This window comes from Mustela putorius, unplaced genomic scaffold (genome assembly GCF_011764305.1).
Source record: "Mustela putorius furo isolate JIRA1106 unplaced genomic scaffold, ASM1176430v1.1 tig00003875_pilon_pilon_pilon, whole genome shotgun sequence".
Classification (NCBI taxonomy): Eukaryota; Metazoa; Chordata; class Mammalia; order Carnivora; family Mustelidae; genus Mustela; species Mustela putorius.
In genome coordinates this window covers 11,665,202-11,684,224 of record NW_025422026.1, presented here as the reverse complement: position 1 = coordinate 11,684,224, position 19,023 = coordinate 11,665,202, and the positions used below count along the sequence as shown (strand labels likewise).

The window sequence follows — 19,023 nt, the reverse complement described above, 5'->3', positions numbered from 1 at the left end:
CCGGCGGGCGGGCACAGAGACTGTTCCGCGCCCGGCTCGAGCGGTGGCTCAGGCCAGGGAACTAGCTGAAGCAGGGGTACAGGTGTATTTAGGGGGAGGGCCGACGCGGGTGGGTAAGGGACGCTCGGTTGCAATTCCAGATTGCATCCTGTTAGTGTAATTGCATTAGATTTGCTCGGAGGCAGAATCAATTCCCCCAGATTGAGATTTTTAATGGGAGCCTGCGAGTCGCTATTATGTGGTGCGGTTTCGGGAGGCGTTGGATTGTATTTCTTTTCTAAGTCGGGCGTCTGGCGGGCGGAGCAGGGGAAATCGCGCCACCTAGCGGAGCTGGCCAGCTGCGCATTCCTTCTAGGCGATGAAGTTGGGTGTTCTCAAAACTAGGAGACTCCAGCGCCAGGCCGGGAGGCCAGAGGAGCCCTCCCGGGAAGAGCAGTTACGCGCGGATCTAGAGTCGGGTTGAGCGAGAGCCTCCCTGACCCCCAGCTCAGCAAGCCAAGCAAGCCAAGCTCAAGGGACAGAATTACAGGTTGTCCTGCGAGGCAGGCTGTCACCTCGAGGAGATCTGTCACCTCCCATCTGGCTGGAGGGTCCGCCCACAAAAACACAAAACGTTGCCTGCCACTAAGGGGCATCTATTTCAGAAGAAAGGGGAAGAGAAGAAAAAAAAAAAAAAAAAAAGACAAGATGTACGGACTTTGCTGTCTTCTCCAGTGCATCATAAAGGGAGATTTGGGGGCGGATCTTGAACCATGACCCCTAGGAAAGAAATTGGCGGGAAGGGCAACTGAAGGACAGTGGGAAAGGGCCTCCTGGCGATCTGTGCAGGGAAGGGATAGCATACCAAAAATGGCATTTTAAAAAACACAACTCAAAGGGTATCCTGATGTTCCACTGCCACAGAAGGTAAGAAGCAAGCCCCCTTTATAAGGGATATGGTCTCCAGTGAACCACTGGGCTGACTTTGCTAGGTGACAAGCCCCACGGACAAAGGCTCTGGGTGGGGCACCCACACACCAGGCGGGCTCCACATTCTCTGTGGCTGGTTTTTGCTGCCACCTTCCAGGCCGGATGATATTAGCAATGAGCTGAGCTCTCCCTGTTCTAAAGGATACCTTGGTTCCTTGAAGAGCAGCATGGTGGTGAAGACCCTTGCCCTGTTGAAATCCTCTTTCCTGTGGTGCTGGGGAGGAAGGTCCCAGATCCCTTTTCGCAATAGCCCTGCTCTTACCTTTTCTTTCCCAGGTGACAGACAGGTGCTTATATTCCAAATAGACATGTGGAATGGTGGTGGGGGGGTGCATATCTGCCCCCCCCATGCTGTCTCTCCCTTTGCAGGTGTTTATTTAATAACTAGCTTTGTGACCAAAAGGGTCTTACGGTAACCTGGCCTCTTATTCAAGGAGGGCTTCTCTGACCTTTGCTAAGAAACCCCTTGCAAGGCATGACTGCTGTTCCCTTAGTGTGCATGGTAACGCAGAACAGCCAGGAGGGGCTCCTATTATGATAGGAGGTCTTACAGGTCCTATAGGACCTTTGACTTGGCCCTTCGGCCACCCCACGTGGGGCCAAATACAGGAATTCTTAGATGAGATGCATAATAAAATGAACAGGTACTGAGCATCCCTGACATTGGGACAGGAAGTTTTTCAAGCCATCATTGTACTGATGCTCACCAGAACAGGGGCTGGCATTTCCATTTCCCTAAAGAAACTGAGGTCCAGACGGGTAGAGCCCAGGTTCTGCGAGTTGAAGGTGCCCTTTCACTTTCAACAGTGCTACCAAGTGAATTATATCCAAGCACTGGCTTCTACCAAGCCCGGCCCCCAAATTCAGTCACGCCTTAGGAGGTCTGATTACCGATCTCTTGAGAAGTCTGCCATCCAGGCAAAGAGACGGGGATAAACCCAAGTGAAACAGAGCATCAGCAAACTGGAATTATCAGAAACCAGCGCGGGCTCGTTTGAATCCATTGGTTCTGTGAAATGGAAAGGCACCCCTCCAGAAAGACCCCTGTTCTTTAACTTGACTTACAACATCCCGAAGTTCAAATAACTTCTAGCCATTCCGTGTTTCTGTGGCTCTTCAAGGACAATGGCTTTGCTTTTCAAACAACATCCATTGTTTATTCATGCGACAGACTTGACATAAATGTACCCTGAAAATGGGAGGCTCCAGGCTCTCCCACCTGTCTGGTATCCAGCCCCATTCAAAGGACACACTCCCGTTTTTCTTATTTTGACCGAATGATAAGTCCCGTGTCAGCCTCCCTTCCTTTCAGACCAACAGATCTACGAAGGAGCAATGAACAGGGCCGTGGAAAACCTAAGGACTACACTTACCCAAGTGTGTGTGCATCCAAGGTCAGGCAGAAGTCCGTTTCCTTGGTGACAAATAAACATCTTTTAAAAAGATGCCCAGTTTCTCAGCCAGGTGTGACCCTAGGAATAGAAAATGCAGCATCCTATTAGATCATAGGGGTCAGGAGGCAAGAATGCGTGCTGACAGGTGAAATTTTTCTAATTCTAAGGGCAGTAAGAAGACATTTTGAAACTTGGGCAGCAATTTTGTAACAAAGTAAATGCAAATATCTCGTGTAGTCTCATTTTAAAAATTTCAAGGCACTGTTACTTGATGAATATAAAAATGCCCTTTGTACTAACTTGACTTATAACATTATTATATCCAGATTACTAAAGTGAAGAATTAAAGTGTAGCAAACACCGTTGATGCAGGAAAAAATAACAAAGCTACCGGCTGAGTTTACTTCTGGTTTTTCAGTTGTTTGTTTAAAGTAACACTACGAGATGAGGAACTTTATGGAATCAAGATACTAGATTTGGGGCACCTGGGTGACTCAGTTGTTAAGCTTCTGCCTCAGCTCGGGTCATGATCCCAGGGTCCTGGGATCGAGCCACACTGGGCTCCCTGCTCAGCGGGAGGCCTTCTCCTCCCTCTCCCACTCCCCCTGCTTGTGTTCCCTCTCTCGCTGTAAAAAAAAAAAAAGATACTAAATTTGCCAGAGTCTGAAAAATCTGGCCCTTGATAACTTAAAAACAAAAGAATCTGTCAGCTATCTGATGGATCAAGGCCAGTTCCTATAGGTTCTGCGGCCTCCACAGGGCAGAGCAGAGATTAGCAGATGTGAGTACAAACTTACTGATCTGTATCTTTGAGGCCCTGTTTAGTGCTTACTATCCCTCATGGCTGTTACTTATGTTTTATTTTTCCATCTCCGGGGACTCTCCTTCTCAAGGTCTCCACAGCAGCTTTCCTGGCTGACCGCAACTGTTTGTCCTGGGTCCTGATAATGCTCAGCTCTTCTGCCCTTGGGAGCAGAGATATTCTGGCCAAGTCCCCAAGAAGAGCCTTGGTATCATCCCTTTATTCTTCATACACTGTTCTTCTGAAGACGGACGCACACAGTTTTCATCCTCTTTAGGATGTTGAAGACTTTTCTCTTGATTGATGTCTCTGAAAGGCGCTTAGGGGGAAACACCCTAAAGCACACCCTCTGGCCTCCTAAACATTTGTGTCATCAGCCCTGGTGGCCACAGCGCAGACACTCAGCTTCAGAGTTCAGTCTCCTGGTAGTCTTGTATGCGTTTCCCTCATCTGTGCCCTGCTGTGTCTCTTCCCAGCTTTAGCTCTTTAAAAACCAGGCTACCGGGGCACCTGGGTGGCTCAGTGGGTTAAAGCCTCTGCCTTCGGCTCGGGTCATGGTCTCAGGGTCCTGGGATCGAGCCCCGAATCAGGCTCTCCGCTCGGCGGGGAACCTGCTTCCTTCCTCTCTCTCTGCCTGCCTTTCTGCCTACTTGTGATCTCTCTCTCTCTCTGTCAAATGAATAAATAAAATATTAAACACCAGGCTACCTCATTGTTCCAGGTGCTGCCACAAAGTTTCCTCCCTTCTCTCAAAATCTGATCCTCTTCTGCCACCATAAGATGTTGCTGGTTACCCGCTGCCAGGGGGAGCTCAGAAAAAACGTCTGCTGGGCAAAAGTGACTTGGAAATTCACTGCCAGGGTGCATTTTCAGCTTCTGACCCTGGCATCCTGGAGAACAGACCGCTATCATAATACATCCCTCGGACCGCTGGGAGTTGAAGCCACTCTGTGGTGCTGCTGCCTTGGCAAACGTTTCATTTGGCCACATTGCTTGTATGTGTATGTGGAGGGGGAGGTCTTAGACTGGTCATAGCCTCCCCCCACCCCTGTCCCCCATGTAAATGCATGCCCTGGACAGCAGCTACCAGTCCCAAGCAGATGGAAGTTCTAATAACTTTCCCCAATGGCTTTTGTGATGAACAGTCTCCCCCACCTCCCAGAGCTGTCCTTGATGCACCCCTTGGAAAAAGACCCCCCTGGGGTTCACCAAAGACCACTCCTTTGGTTTGAATGGACCAATCTAGCTTTAGCACAGAAACCCTCCAACGCTGGACCCATGCACCCTAATAAAGGCTTGAGCCCTAGTCCGGTCTCTCTCTGCCCCCTCCACTGCCCCCTCCAGGTGTGCCCTGCTCATCCTCTAGGATCTGTGACTTATAAATGTCTCCATTTCAGTTTCTCCTGTGGTCCGCCCTTGAACTGTGGCTTGCCACCCAGCACCCAGGGCTCCACTTAATTTGACAGATTTTGTAACAGAAGAGCACATGGAAATGCGTACCTCATTCTCATAATCATAAACACGGCAGGGTTTCCTCAAAACAACTGGTACTTTGGAAACAGTAAGAATTCATGTTTGTTTGGAAATCTGGGTGTATAATACACTTTCGTTTCCATTTAATTTAATATCCGGTATAGAAAGAGCTAGAGTATAAATAATAGATTTTGTAACACCATTGCATTTTCTCAGACGGGTTTCCATTTATGCAAGAGAGGCAAAGCAATGAGAAATGTAGGGCTTAGAGACCAAGCTCACCTGGAGACACTGTGAGGTTCACGACGGCACCCCCTCAAAGGTCCACACCTGCTAAGAACCCCTCCCTGCTAAGGTGGGCAGCTCATTTTGCACCAGAACAAGGGATTCGTGGGACATTCGTTTATGTTGTCTCACACCCTTTGGTGCAGCTAAAACAGTCTGATATTCACCTTTCAGAATGCTTCCCTTCCTATCTGGAAGCATGGTGGGCTTTGTATCTTTAAGTATCTCAAGAGAATATGGTAAGGAAAAGCCAGATGCCACCGTTTTCCCCACTGTGAGGGTTTTAGCTTGCTTTTATTTTTCTCTGCTGAGATCCCTAAACTCCCAAGTGTCTGATTTCTTTATGAGCAAATGGATGCTTTTGGCAGATTCCACAGACCTCCACAGGCCTAGTTAGAATGTAGCCCCCCGAGCCTTGGCCAAGAGTCAACAAGGACAAAGGAAACCCAAGCCAAGATGGCACCCAAGCCTTCCCTTTCCGGGTCATTGACCAGCCTGTCGGGGCAGAATCCCACCAGCTTAGAATTTGAGACAAGGTGTGGATGGCTTGATTGATAGTCTAGATAGGTCTACTAAACATCTTGTTGTGTCATATTTACCTTGTCAGTCACAGGCTGCATCCAAGTAAACACTCTGTGAAAACTTGACCTAAAAATACCATTTAGTATCCCAAAGAAAGGAAAGGAGTTCTGTAACTATTTCAACTTCCTAAGTCTTTAAAGGGCTGGGGTAGATCGTTCAGGGAAGTTGTTCTTTTCTTAAAATATTTTAAGATTTTTAATTTATTTCCAGAAAGCAGCATATCTCTAAACATATTCTCATTTCTTGCATTCTTTTTGTTTTGTTTTGTTTTTTAAGGTAGGCTCCACTCCAGTGTGGGGCTTGAACTCACAGCCCGTAGATCAAGAGACACAGGCTCTACCAGCGGAGTCAGCCAGGCACCCCCACCCCCATATTCTCATTTCTAACACGTAACCCACTATTATACAAATGGAGTGTATTATTGGACGAACAGGAAAGAAAGTAAACCCCAGTTGAAAAAGCTGGGAAGCAGCTGTACTTTGGGGTGGGGAACACTGAACTTGGCATCCCTTGGCCAGGGTCTGGGGCTCTCCCTGCTCTGATCTTCTTAGTGACCTTGGACAAGTCACTTAATCTCCCAGTGTGTCTGTGTCCTCACTCATGAAACGAAGGCGGCTGCTTCCACGACACAGTTGGGACCACTCAATAGTTACGTGGGAAACTCTGCTGTATTGTGGTCGCTCAACAGAACTTGAATGTTACCAGCAGTGCACTTAGAACCCACCCAGTAATCAAGGATGTCCACGCATCCTCGGGGAATTCTGCAGAAGTCCCCCCTGTTTCCACACAGACAGAGGCAGAATCGGGTGCACAATTGAGACTCTTATTCTAATCTAAAGAATGGTTCTTGTCCGTGATATAAAACTGACATGGTCAGCTACCTAACAACACTCACTCTATGCCAAGCATCTGTTCTCAGTGGTCTGTATCGTGTTAGTTCATCTAATCTCCCCAGTAACCCTCAGAGGGAGCAAAGCATATCCCCACTTCACAGATGAGATCACTGAGATTTAAGGAACCAGTGTTCAGACCACACATTGTCAGCCTGCCTGCTGTGTTGTCTCTCTCGTATCAAAGCGAAGCCTCCAACAAACGTTAAGAAGAAAACAGTGCGGGGAAGGAGGTTGTCACATTAAGGGACACATTTGCTCGCGTTTCTGCTTTGGCTCTTTTCCCCCGCCTCCCATGAGCCAGCGATCTTTATTTCAGCTTTGCATTAGCCATTCTAAACAGTTTTGAATTTGATGAATAACTTGGTTATCTGTTTCTATTGCTAAATGTCTATGGTATTTGTGCTTGGCACCAAATTGTTCATTAATCCAAATCCCCCAGCCTTCTGCCGGTTGAGAGTGAGAGAGAGAGAGACAGACTCGCTGTCCGTTCAGACAGTTGCCGTTTGGTGGATAAATGGCTCCAAGCTGCTGCTTCTCCCCAGTACTTACTGGAATGAGGAGAAGTAAATACTGGGTGGTCTGTTCTCCATGACAGGAAGCTGGTGTGTCTTGGTATGGGTACCCAAACGTTTCTTTAAAACAGGAGGTGATTGGGGCACCTGGGTGGCTCAGTCAGTTAAGCGTCTGACTCTTGGTTCTGGCTTAGGTCATGATCTCAGGGTTGTGGGATCAAGCCCCACATGGGGCTCTGTGCTCAGTCAGGAGTCTGCTTAAGGTTCTTTCTCTGTGCCTATCCCATTTGCTCGCTGGCTTGCTCTCAAACAAAATAAACCTTTAAGAAAGAAAAAAAGAGGTTACTAAGTGTTTTTGAGGTTTCAGGTATACAGGTATTGCTGGGGATTACTGCTGAAGAATTTCATGGTGACACTCAAACATAAAAATGTCGCTCTTCAAGCACCATTTCCTCCTTGCTCGGCCACATTTTTACTTGGGGAGCCCAGAAATGTTACAGATGAGGCCCCAGAATGGCTCCTTGGAGTCCGGTGTGGGCAAGGCTGATGACTGACAGAGCCAGCTCGGTTCACCGGGTCCCTAGAGATGCTAGAGCAGGGAGCTGGCAGACCCCTCAGGGGGTGGCCAGACCATGATTCTGCAGACTACAAAGCTGACGATCTAGAGACAGGAAAGACCATTCAGGGGCCTCCTAGCTTGAGGCGGAGCTGCCCCAAATCCTAGGTCTCTGTCTTTCCCCAGATCCACCGCAATGTCTAGAAAGTCTGTCTCCACGCTGACAGCTAAGCACTACACAAATCCTATCCTGTTCATCCTGGCTCTATAGGCAGAAGAATTTGCAAGCTGTAGACCAGACGGTAGGTGTGTGCTGGCCTCCCAGTGCTGAGGGTCAAGAGGAAAGTGAGGGAGGGAAGACTTTCATATACAAAACTTCAATTATACACTAGTTTGACATCTCCATATAGTCATCTCATCTCCACAGGGAGAGATGCGAGAAGCATCCAAAGAAAAAGCGTTGGCACCTCCAAGAGTTTACAGTGAAACTCAGAAGTCAGGAAGGAGAGGTGAGAAAAGGAGGAAGGGGGTGCTCATTCCCAAATATCATGGGCCTGTGACCCCAGAAAGTGTTAGCATGTGATCAGGAGGGCTCCAACCCAGCCTGGGTAGGTGGGTGGGGGGGGTGGAACACTCACTCCTTTTGGAGGATCAGTAGAGGCACAGGGGAGACCTGGCATCTCGTGCCTGGGAAGGAGTTGGGGAGCTCATCAGAGGTGGCAGAACAGCCAGGAGTCACCCGTGCCCCGCTTTGCCACCAAGCCAGCTGGGTGACCTCGGGAAGGTTCCTACATTCTACGGTGTTAGTGGGGGCAACCGTGAACTGTCCGGCTTCCAAATGAAAGAGGACAGAACAAGCATCTTTAAACAGGAATGGGAGTCCAGAGAGAGCAAAGGATGAAGTCCGTCTGTCTATACATCTGCAATCCCCTTTGGCTAGTGAGCTCAGGTCTTCTCTGAGTGCTCAGCCCATTCCATGATGGAAGAGTTTCCGAGAATGTTTAACTGAAAGGAAAAATAAAATGGGAAATACCTACTGGGAGGGAACAGTCAGAAGGTGGCTAATCATTTTGGGTGAAATGATAGCTAAGGAGCTAGACTGGTTGCTCTTCTATATGTGTTTATATGCCCATGGAAATATCTAGAAAGATGCACATGAAACAACCAAGAGTTACTGCCTCCAGGGAGAGTCACCTAATTTCATTGGACAGGAAGTTGATTTTTTTTTAATGTGCCAATATCATTCTTTCATTTTTTTTTTTTTTAATAAACTTGATGTTGGGCTGAAGGACAAGGAAAGCCCAGAAAAATTGTTCTTCCAGCATTTTCTTTTTTTTGCAAAATCCCTTTTATGTCTTCTGGGCACACTGAAAATGTCCATGTCTATCATGGGGGAGGGGGCACTCCATATCAATGTCCCACGCCTAGTTGGCTCACCAGGCTCGGAAAGTCTCCAGCCTCTGTTCCTGAAAGCAGATTCACGACCAGAAATGCTAACCCAGGGGCAGTTTGAAGTATTGTCCCAACAGGTGAAAATTGGAAGGAAGGTGTTCCAGACAGCATGAGGCTAAGGGAATGTAGATGTCACCAGTCTTCACCGTCGGTGGTCCCGTTTGTTAAAGAAGTTACTGGTATAAACTCCTCATCAGGGGCGCCTGGATGGCTCAGTGGGTTAAAGCCTCTGCCTTCGGCTCAGGTCATGATCCCAGGGTCCTGGGATGGAGCCCCCCATTGGGCTTTCTGCTCAGCGGGGAGCCTGCTTCCCTTCCCCTCTGTCTGCCTGCCTGTCTGCCTACTTGTGATCTCTGTCAAATAAATAAATAAAATCTTTAAAATAAAATAAACTCCTCATCATCCTCAACTCTGAGAGACTCACCAGTTTTGCAGAAGTTGATTTGCAGTAACGACAAAGGGGAGTAAATGCGGGTCTCCCGAGACACATGAACGCCCACCCCAGAGTACTGAGCATGAGGTGCGGAAATCATTTGTCTCTACATCTGACAACTTGCCTGGGCTGCCAGGAGGGGGCCGGATCGTCTGCCCCCATCCTGAGAACCCCCAAAGCCCCCCACTCAGAGCTGAGTTCTCAGTGCTCCGTGAATGCTTGTTGAAGGAGTAAAACAGAAGCACAGTAAATAAATAGGAAGAATGTGTCTTCTGTGGGAGCCAAACAATGTGACTGGTCTGATCACATCCGTTTAAAGCCATGCCCAAGAGCAAATAAAATCTGCTGACGTGTCTTAAATCCATCTGAAAGAATTCAGAGAAAAAGTGAGATGCCTCTTCAGTTTCTAAAGAGAGCTGTTGGAAGGCCAGGGGAACCTGTGTTTCAGAACACCGTTAAAGTATTGGAATAAAGTCTCCACATTTTGGTTACTAAAAATAAGCATCCCTCGTGGTGACACAGAAGCACATGGAAGGGTGTGCACACAGGACAAGGGAAGCCAATGGCAAGAGCTGAGAAGACAAGATTGGCCAAAGTGGGAGCATACTGAGGCTTTCTGAAGTCTACAGGGAAGGGGTCTTTCATGCCAGCATAAGAACAAGACTCACAAATGGTTTGGAAGAAGAGGAGCAGGGAGAGGTCCTCTCCTCAATCATCATGGAAACAAACAGCAGGGAAACTCTATGGCCTCCTACCCTCCAACCATCTAGAGGGAAGGAAGCAGGGGTAATTAAAGATGGTGTCCTAAAAAATTAAAAAAAATAAAATAAAATAAAAGCAACATACAAAAAAAAAAAAGATGGTGTCCATGTCCCGATGGCCAGAATGGGCACTGACTTCCATACTGGGCCTGCGCCCAAGGGTGTATACCCTGGGCCCCCTGCCCACAAAGGGAGCTCCCCCATCTAGGAAGGGTCCCTCTTAACAGCCACTTCATGGAATACATGCGAAGATGTAATATCACCAAGAACATCTGGAAATCCCAATGAACTGGGCAGAGCACCTCTGAGTTCTCTGAGAAGAGAACATGAAACCGGAGAAATCTATTAGCATTCTGGGAGGAGGTAGAAACAGGGCCGGAGACGAGGGAGAAACCCAGGGATGAATTATGTTTAGACGTTCAGAATTCCTTCTGAGAAAGTTCCACCCCAGAGGTCACTCGCAATAGTACGTTGCTCCAGAATGTGCGGGGAAATCGCCACAGACTGGAACTGTCCTTAGAGACAGGAAACAAAAGATAGAATAAACAGGTACTTTGCTGGATGGAGAATTATAAACGGTGGGGATCCCCAAGGATTACTGGGGCTCCCAGACTTAGTTTCAGTGTCCATAGATCATCTGAAGGAGCGAGTGCCCGGATGGTTCCAGGCCTGCCGACGGAGGCTGACCACACTTATGAGTTAGTAAGAAAATACACATTGAAGCCTCAGTTACTGCATTTAGGAGCACAGCATCCAAACGATAACAAAATGGACTCTGTCCAGCCTGTTTACAGCCCAGAAGGGGATCTTGGGGGTCTTTGCAAAATGTTCGTTTGCTAACAGCCATGCAGGACTACATGCTCAGAAAGTGCAGAATGCTTCCAGAAACTGCTTTGGGAGCTAAGCCTAAAATAGGATTCTCCCTGGGCTAGACCCATACCTGGGGGTTTTATGACTTTCCACCAGAGAAAAATATCTCAGTACTGTAGAAAGGTAAGTAAAGTCACCACCCAGATAAAAGACTTGCCTGAGAAGCTGGACTGCTTTGTTCTTCAGTGTGGAAAAATGAAACCAAAAAGATGATATGGTCAAAGCCTATTAAGCCTTGAAAGTTACTGGGGTGAAGGGGCGCCCGGGTGGTTCAGTCCATTAAGTGTCTGCCTTCAGTGCAGGTCATGATCCCAGGGTCCTGGGATCGAGCCCCACATTGGGCTCTCTGTTCAGCGGGGAGTTTTCTTCTCCTTCTCTCTGCCCCTCCCCATTGCCCATACTGGCTCACTCTCTCTCAAATAAATAAAGAAAATCTTTTAAAAATTTTTACTACGATGAGAAAAACAACCTTAATTTTTCCAAGTTGCTGCTTACGCATTTTACAGTAGGAGAACCCTACTCACACCCTGGACATTAAGGTCAGGACTCAAATTTAGGGTTCCCTGCTTCGCTTTTTCCAGGGTACCTTTTGAATTAACCCTTAGAGTTCAGCCCAAGAAAAGGGAGTGACCTCCACCCCCACCACCCTGTAAGGAGTGGGTGCTTGCTACCCTGCTCTCTGTTCCCGGCTCTCTCTGAACCTGGGATGGAGGGCTGCCCCTCGCCTGCCTCCCTGTACACCCCAGCAATCCCACTCTTTCCGGGACCTGTTAGTAATAAATCTTGTGACTCTAATTCCTTGATGTGGGTTATTGAAAACGCACCTTGAATCAGAAACAGCCCTGTGGGTCTCACTTGCCCAAAGTGGGAGCCTGGATGCTGAGGGGACCCCCTGCTGACCCGTGGTGGGGCGGGGCGGGTCCTGTGCCCCCCATGGAGCAGGTCATAATCTGCAGATTCTTTATGTAATACACCAGCTCCGGCTTCTCAACACAGTTATGGGGAGAGTGAAGGAGGTCTCGTTCATCAAATCTGAGACAACCAGACCCCACAGGAGCCCTTGGAGTTTGAAAGAGGAACTTGAAGTCAACCTTGAGTTCAGTTAAAGAGGATTGGGTCCCACGTTCAGTTGTCAGTTGAACCAACTGAGTTCCTTAAGACATGGCACAGCTGAAATGTTTTCACAGGTCGGGGGTGGAGGGCATGAGAATAGGCTCAAGAAATGTTACCAGTAAATGAATGAGGGGTTAGACGCCATTGACAACATACCTTTGTGCTTGTGAGGCCGGTGGAAGGACTTCTTGGGACTGATGTTGGACCATCTGCTCCCTCCCTGTTAGGAGTCTGTGCGCACGAGGGAGAGAATCCTCAATCAAACCAGTTTCAGCAAAGTATGGAGATCTGTTGGCTCCCACAGCTGGAACGGGTAATCCTATAACTCAGAGGAGGTGTAGGGAGAATCACATGCTGGAATGGCGTGGGGAGCCCTGAAAATCTCCATCAGCCCCAGAAAAGCTTGCCTGATAAAGTGCAATTTTAGTAAAAACAGTGTGCCAACTCTGCCAGCACAGCTTCCCCTGCCAGCACTCATACCCACCGGCCTCTCCATCAGATAGCTACCTACAGACCCGTCCTCTGGAATCAGAGACCAGGAAGGGGCTCCCCCATAGCAACAGCCCAGGACAGACTCTGATCGGTCAGCTCAGGTCACACACCAGTCACCGCTTTATTGAAAGTGCTTGTTAAGTTATCTGTCTCAGCAGCCTTGACTTTAAAAGGATAAAGTGATAGACTCAACCTGAGTCTTAGCAGGCACCCAGGGTCAATGACGTGTGATGTGACTTACCAACCTAGCAAATCCCTACAATTTCGTCACCTGGGAGAGCTCGTTAAAAATGCTGATGAGGGGCACCTGGGTGGCTCAGTGGGTTAAAGCCCCTGCCTTCTGCTCAGGTCATGATACCAGGGTCCTGGGATCGAGCCCCGCATCGGTCTCTCTGTTCAGCAGGGAGCCTGCTTCCTCCTCTCTCTCTCTCTCTCTGCCTCTCTGCCTACTTGTGATCTCTGTCAAATAAATAAATAAATAAATAAAATTTTTTTAAGATTTTATTTATTTATCAGAGAGAGAGAGGGGGAGAGAGAGAGCACAGGCAGACAGAATGGCAGGCAGAGGCAGAGGGAGAAGCAGGCTCCCTGCTGAGCAAGGAGCCCGATGTGGGACTCGATCCCAGGATGCTGGGATCATGACCTGAGCCGAAGGCAGCTGCTTAACCAACTGAGCCACGCAGGCATCCCAATAAAAATCTTTTAAAAACAAACAAACAAAAAACGCTTACGCCCGGGCTCTGCCCAGGGATTCAGATTCGGCTGCTCTGGAATGGTTCCTGGGCAGTATGACTGCTCTCTCCTCTTCTTGAGACCTCAGGAGGGGATCCCAGGTGCTAAAAATGGACCCCCCCCCCCCCCCCCCAGCCCATCTTGTACAAGCCCCTGCTCTCCCTGCAGCCTCATCCTCTGGCTTGTCCAGCTCCTGGGGCAGGTCACACCTTGGAACAGGCCTGGAATCCTTACCCTACTCTCCCTCCCTTGCTCACCACCTCCGTCCACCCCCCACAGCACTCTTGCACACTTGGAAAACTTCCCTCCCCACCCTGCACCCCATCCTGGGCTGAAGGCCCCTCATGCCCATGTTCTGTGTCTCCGCTGCCAGAGTCTGTGTTCTGCTTTATTGAAAGTGATTGTTAAGTGATTTGTCGTCCAGCCGTGACTTGCCGCCCCATGCAGGCTTGCACCGCGGGAATCGATGGCACGCACATATAGCACATCAGGCGTGGGCTTGGGCTGCTCAGATCTCTGGTTTAGTAGCCAGTCATCAGGTGAAGACCTGACTTTACTCAGCCTCAGTTTCTCATCTGCAAAATGGGGATGGCTGTAGACCTTAGCTTGAAGTGTCTAGAAACATACTTAGCCAGCACTTGACATAATGTGAGAGCGCGTCGAAATGCAAGGCAGGATTACTGTCAGTCTTCCTAAAATCCTTCAGAACAGCCCACGAGACACACCACCTTTTTGGTAAAGCCTTCCCCATGCTGTTAGTCACTCACCCCTCACCTTCCTCTAATACTGGTTTCTACCAGCAGTGCAAAGACAGGGTCTGTCTTATTTATTTCTTTATCCCTTAGGGACTAGTATGCTGTAGTTTTTTTTTTTAATTTTTTTTATAAACATATAATGTATTATTAGCCCCAGGGGTACAGGTCTGTGAATCACTAGGTTTACACACTTCACGGCACTCACCATAGCACATACCCTCCCCAGCAACCCTCAGTTTGTTTTGTGACAATAAGAGTCTCTTATGGTTTGTCTCCCTCCTGAGCCCATCCTGTTTCATTTATTCTTTTCCTACCCCCCAAACCCCCCACGTGGCATCTCCACTTCCTCATATCAGGGAGATCATATGATAGTTGTCTTTCTCTGATTGACTTATTTCGCTCAGCGTAATACCCTCTAGTTCCATCCACGTCGTCGCAAATCTAGCATGTTGTAGTTCTAAATATGCACTTATTGACTGAGGACTCAGGCCCTGGATGTGGGAACACCCTGTATGTACCCAGAGGAAGGGAAAGTTGGAGCTGCCAACTTGCCTGTCTCTGAGAGAGCCTCAGCCTTATGTAGAACCTTGCCTTTCGGAAATGCCCGGCCCTTCTGCCACCCAGCGCCACTGTCGAACCCTGGAGGCTGGGGGGCAAGGCTTCGTGCTGGGCCCAACACAGCCCACGTTGGGTGATAGGGAGCTAGAGCCACACAAGGGGAGATCTCTAACCCAAGGCTCAGAGTACAACCTAGGGGAGAACCCGGAAGTGGCCACACTCTATAATAGGAACTGTTTATAAGAAGTCAGCCACGCTTTGAGTTAAGTGAGTTTCTTTGGCGAATAGAGTGCTGAGTTCCATAACCCGGTGTTCCAAGAATTTCTTATTGCAAAGACCTGCGGAATTGTCAATAAGCTGGTTGGTTTGGCCAGTATAGATGGGTTGCTCAAGGCCAACATGACCCCATACTGCTCTTTTGGGGGATTGCCTTTCTCTTGATAGTCTAAACTATGTAAAGGCCAAATCTCTACTTTCGTGATGTCCAAATATAGCCTCACACATCTCTCCTCGTGAGGAGAAAAAAAAAAAAAGGAAGCCTTCTGTATCCCTTTCCTAAATCATGGACTTACGTCATAAGAATTGGATCGCCTCACAAAATGGCGGCCAATCTTGTAGCAGGAGCTCGGGCGTTCCCATGGCCCGGTGCCCCTCTCAAACTGTATTTGTTTGCAGTCTCAGGGTGACCATATTATCAGCCTGCCCCTATAGACGATGAAATTGAGGTACGGAGGCTCCAAGTCCTGCTTCCAAAGGTCCACCCTCAGGCAAGGACCACACTGGAAAGGCTGTCCAGTCTTCCAAGCCCAGCAGTGCTTGTGTCTGAGTCACTGTGGGGGCTACCTTGCTGAAGAATCCCTCTCTCATTAGCAAGAAGCTTTAGAGCTAACTGGGAAGGGCACAATCCCGCAAATGGTGTTAATGGACGGACCTTAAAGGTGCCTCTGTGCTGTAGGGCTCTGTGCCTGCCTCAGTGGGCCAGGGCTGTCCTAGGATTCTCTAACATAAACTGTTAGGTCTGGCCGGGGAGCGGGGGCGGCGCTCTAGAAGAATGCCAGGAGAGCCCTGGGTTGGGAGGTGCTGGACTTTCCACCCAACAGGACCCTAGCATTTTACAAATCAGAGCTTAAAATGAACCCCAGTTTGGGGAAATGATACTTAGAGCCTGTTAGGTGGTGACCTCACTCTTTGGGGGAAATGGGCAGTGCAACTTTAAAAGATGAGCGGTTGTCTTCATGGAGTTTTTGCACCAAGGGGACCACAGCTTCCTGTGGCCCCATGGTACAGCTGGTTGAAACAGTAGCCCCCTTTCTCACCTGTTTTGCAGAAGCCAGATTTAGAAGGCTGACTGGGTTGTGACTTCACGGGACATATGGCTTTCTTCCCCTTGCCCAAAGCCTGCTTCCCCAGAGCTACCCTCCCCTCCTGGGAGACAAGAGTCCTAAGTGCAGGCAAAGCCTTGCAGCCTGTGTGGCCTTCAGCAAGTGAGGACTGCGATAGTGCTTAAGAGAAACATCAAAATTGGATAAAAATTCAGAATTTTTTTCCAAAGAGCCAGATGAGTAGGCTTGGAGGAGAGGTGAGGGGGGCCAAAGGAGGGATTGGTTCGACGCAAAAACACTTGCTCTGGCCTATTTGCATTCCATCCAAAAGATGTTTCTCGGGGAAAGTTGCCAGTCTCTTAAATATCCCAACAGCGGCAGAAGAGCCGCAGGTCCTAGGCAACCTTGGGGAGGAGACATTTTTCTCCTGGAAAAATAAGCGACTGAGTTAAGGGAAGTCGCCACCCTGATGCCCTCCCAAAAGCGGCCTTGGTGGCCTTGCCCTGCCAGCCCTAGAAGGCCCGGCCCAGCGCACCGCAGAGACCGCTGTATCCCCACCTCCTCCGGGGTGGCAGCCGTCCTGCGGTCTCCGTCAGATTCGCAGGCCCCCAACTCGGGACTGCAGCCAGGGCAAGTACCGGGGAAGCAGCGAGGTGCTCGAAGGGGATGCGGGAGGCTCAGAGTCCCGGCAGGGTGGGTGGCCCGGGGTCCCGGCGGGAGGGAGCCTCGAGGCGCGTTGGCGGCTGAGAGCCAGCGGGTCATCCCGGACCCTCGGACAACTCAAAAGAGGATTTTCCAGCCTCCTGCATGGGGGCGTGGGGGGTGGAGGGGCACCTCTGAGTGAAAGAAATGAACAGGGGGGTGTGGGTGGCGGCGTCGGGACGGCAGTCTGGTTGGAACGGGGTCCTGGGGTTTGTCTCCTAGCGCAGTTTCTCCTTGGGTTGGATATTTACAGGTTGGATTAGGGGGGCGCTCTGCAGGCCGTCCGGGGGCGCTGGGCCTCCTCGGCCTGGGCCGCCGCGGGGATCGGGGAGCCGGGGCGCACGCTGCACCCCCTGGGCCGGGGTTCCCGAGCTCCCCGCGGCCAGCGTCGGAGCCCCACCGCCCCGGTCCCCGCCCAGCTCGCCCCCCCCCCCACCCCCAGCGGGCCTCGCTGAAACCCGAGCGCGAAGGGGCGGGCCGCGCGGCGGCTGGGGCGGCGGGGCCGCGCCGACATTGGAGGGGACACGGGGGAGGGAGGGCGAGGGAGGGGCTCCCGGGGAGGGGGGGGGCGCGCCGGGCGCCCGCGGCCGAGGGGGACCGAGCCTCCCGGCTCGCTGCTCCCGCCGGCGGAGCGAGGCTGCCCTTTCTCCGCAGCGTGATTTATTTTCCTCTTCTTTTCTTCTAAACTCTTCTTCCAGGGAGAGGCTAGTGGTAACAGGCCGAGCTGGATGGATGGGTATGGGGAGAGGGGCAGGACGTTCAGCCCTGGGATTCTGGCCGACCCTCGCCTTCCTTCTCTGCAGCTTCCCAGCAGGTAAGGCACTGCCCCGGGCGCGCGGGGACGGCCGGTTGCCGCTCCCGGGCCTCGCCGCCGCCCCTCGGCCGTACTTCTGCGAACCGGTCGGAGCCGAAGTTCGCCGGCGTCCCCGGGACCCCCGCCTCCCCATTTCCACCGGTCTTTGTTTCTCCCGCGCCCCGCCGAGGGCACGATGGATGCCCGCGGGGACCCGGACGGGGGCGGGGGGGGGAAGTAGAAGGACCCCGCCCGGCTGCCACGGGAAGGAGCCGGAGTAGGGAGGTCGCAGGGGCCGGGGGCGCCTCCCTCCTTCCGAGAAAGGGGGTTCCTGGGACGCGCCCCTTAGGGGCCCCGCAGGAGGGGGCATGGAGAGGGAGCGCGGACTCGCAGCGGGGGGCACTTTCTCGGGCTGCTCGCCCATCCGAATGCGAACCTGCCGGGTGCCCAGGGGTGGAGCCGGGGCCGCCCCTGAGGTCCCAGGCGGGTCCCCGGCCGCCCCCTCCTCCGGGACCCTGTCCCGTCCAGCCCCACGCTCCTGCCCACGCGGGGAAGCCCACGAACGAGGCTCACGCGAGCCCGGGTTCCTGTTTGATAACATTCCGCGTCGCCCCCTGTTTGTTTTTATTGTGTCAGAAAGGGAGAGAATTTCAGAATTAAAGCTGAAAAAGCCATCTGTTTCCAATGAATCCCCCATAGTTTTTCACAATGTTTTTGGCAGATCGCTGCTTTCAAATTCCTCCGAGCCCGGACCTCTTGTTTTTGTTGGGGGAAGGGAGACCGACTCCACAGAGAAGCATTTGTTCCTTCCCAAACGCTCCAGTTTCTTCACTTTTTTTTTTTCCTTTCGGGGGGAGGGGCAGAGCACGAAACTTAAATCCCCAGTCTGTTTTCTTTATAATGTTTCATAAAACTTTATTTCATTTTAGCCATATGCTACTCACAGCCTGGAAACGCCAGTTAAAGCCTTTATACCCATTTTTTTCTCTTGCTTAAAATACAAATAAACCCAGTGTCACGGGCCAAATGGTCCCCGATGCAAGGCGGGATCTCTCGGCCGGCTCCATTGTGTTGCGGGGTGCCGAGGTGTTTGTTTGCAGAAGTGCGAGCCTCTGTGGCCGGGCGCGCGTCCGCAGCCCCCGCGCACAACCAAGCTCTTTGCAAGGAAGGATTTCGGTTAGACTGGGATTGGGTTGTTTTGTTTTGCTTCCCAGCCAACTGGGTTTCAGGAACTGGCAGAACTGGGCAGTCCGGGCTCTGCCTGGCTGTGAGCTGGGGCTGCCGGCGGGCGGACGCTGCTGGCAGCGGTGAGGGGCAGGGGATCAGTTTACCTTCTCGCCCCAGCCCGGTTGCGGGGGCCTCCGGCGCCAGCCGAGTCCAGCGTGCCCAGCTCACTCAGCAGCTGCGTGCCCCAAGGGCATCACGGTGAGCCACAACCTGCTCCCAGCTCTGGATTCCACTGGGGAGGCCAGGGCCAAGGACAAGAAGGGGGGGTGGGTCAGTGACCCAAAGAGACCTTGGACCCTCATGCGCCCCCGTCGGGGAATATTAATACCTCTATATAGTGAACCCAG

At 51.0% G+C, this 19,023-nt stretch overlaps 1 protein-coding gene across 1 annotated transcript in view; it reads left to right on the top strand.

Moving 5' to 3' along the window:
* RGMA (repulsive guidance molecule BMP co-receptor a) overlaps positions 1 to 19,023 on the top strand; it is a 44,775-nt gene that overhangs the window by 960 nt on the left and 24,792 nt on the right. Inside the window, exon 2 of the mRNA XM_004774147.3 lies at positions 17,355 to 17,470. Coding sequence (XP_004774204.1) covers positions 17,355 to 17,470 — 116 coding nt within the window. The remainder of the gene's footprint in view (positions 1 to 17,354; positions 17,471 to 19,023) is intronic.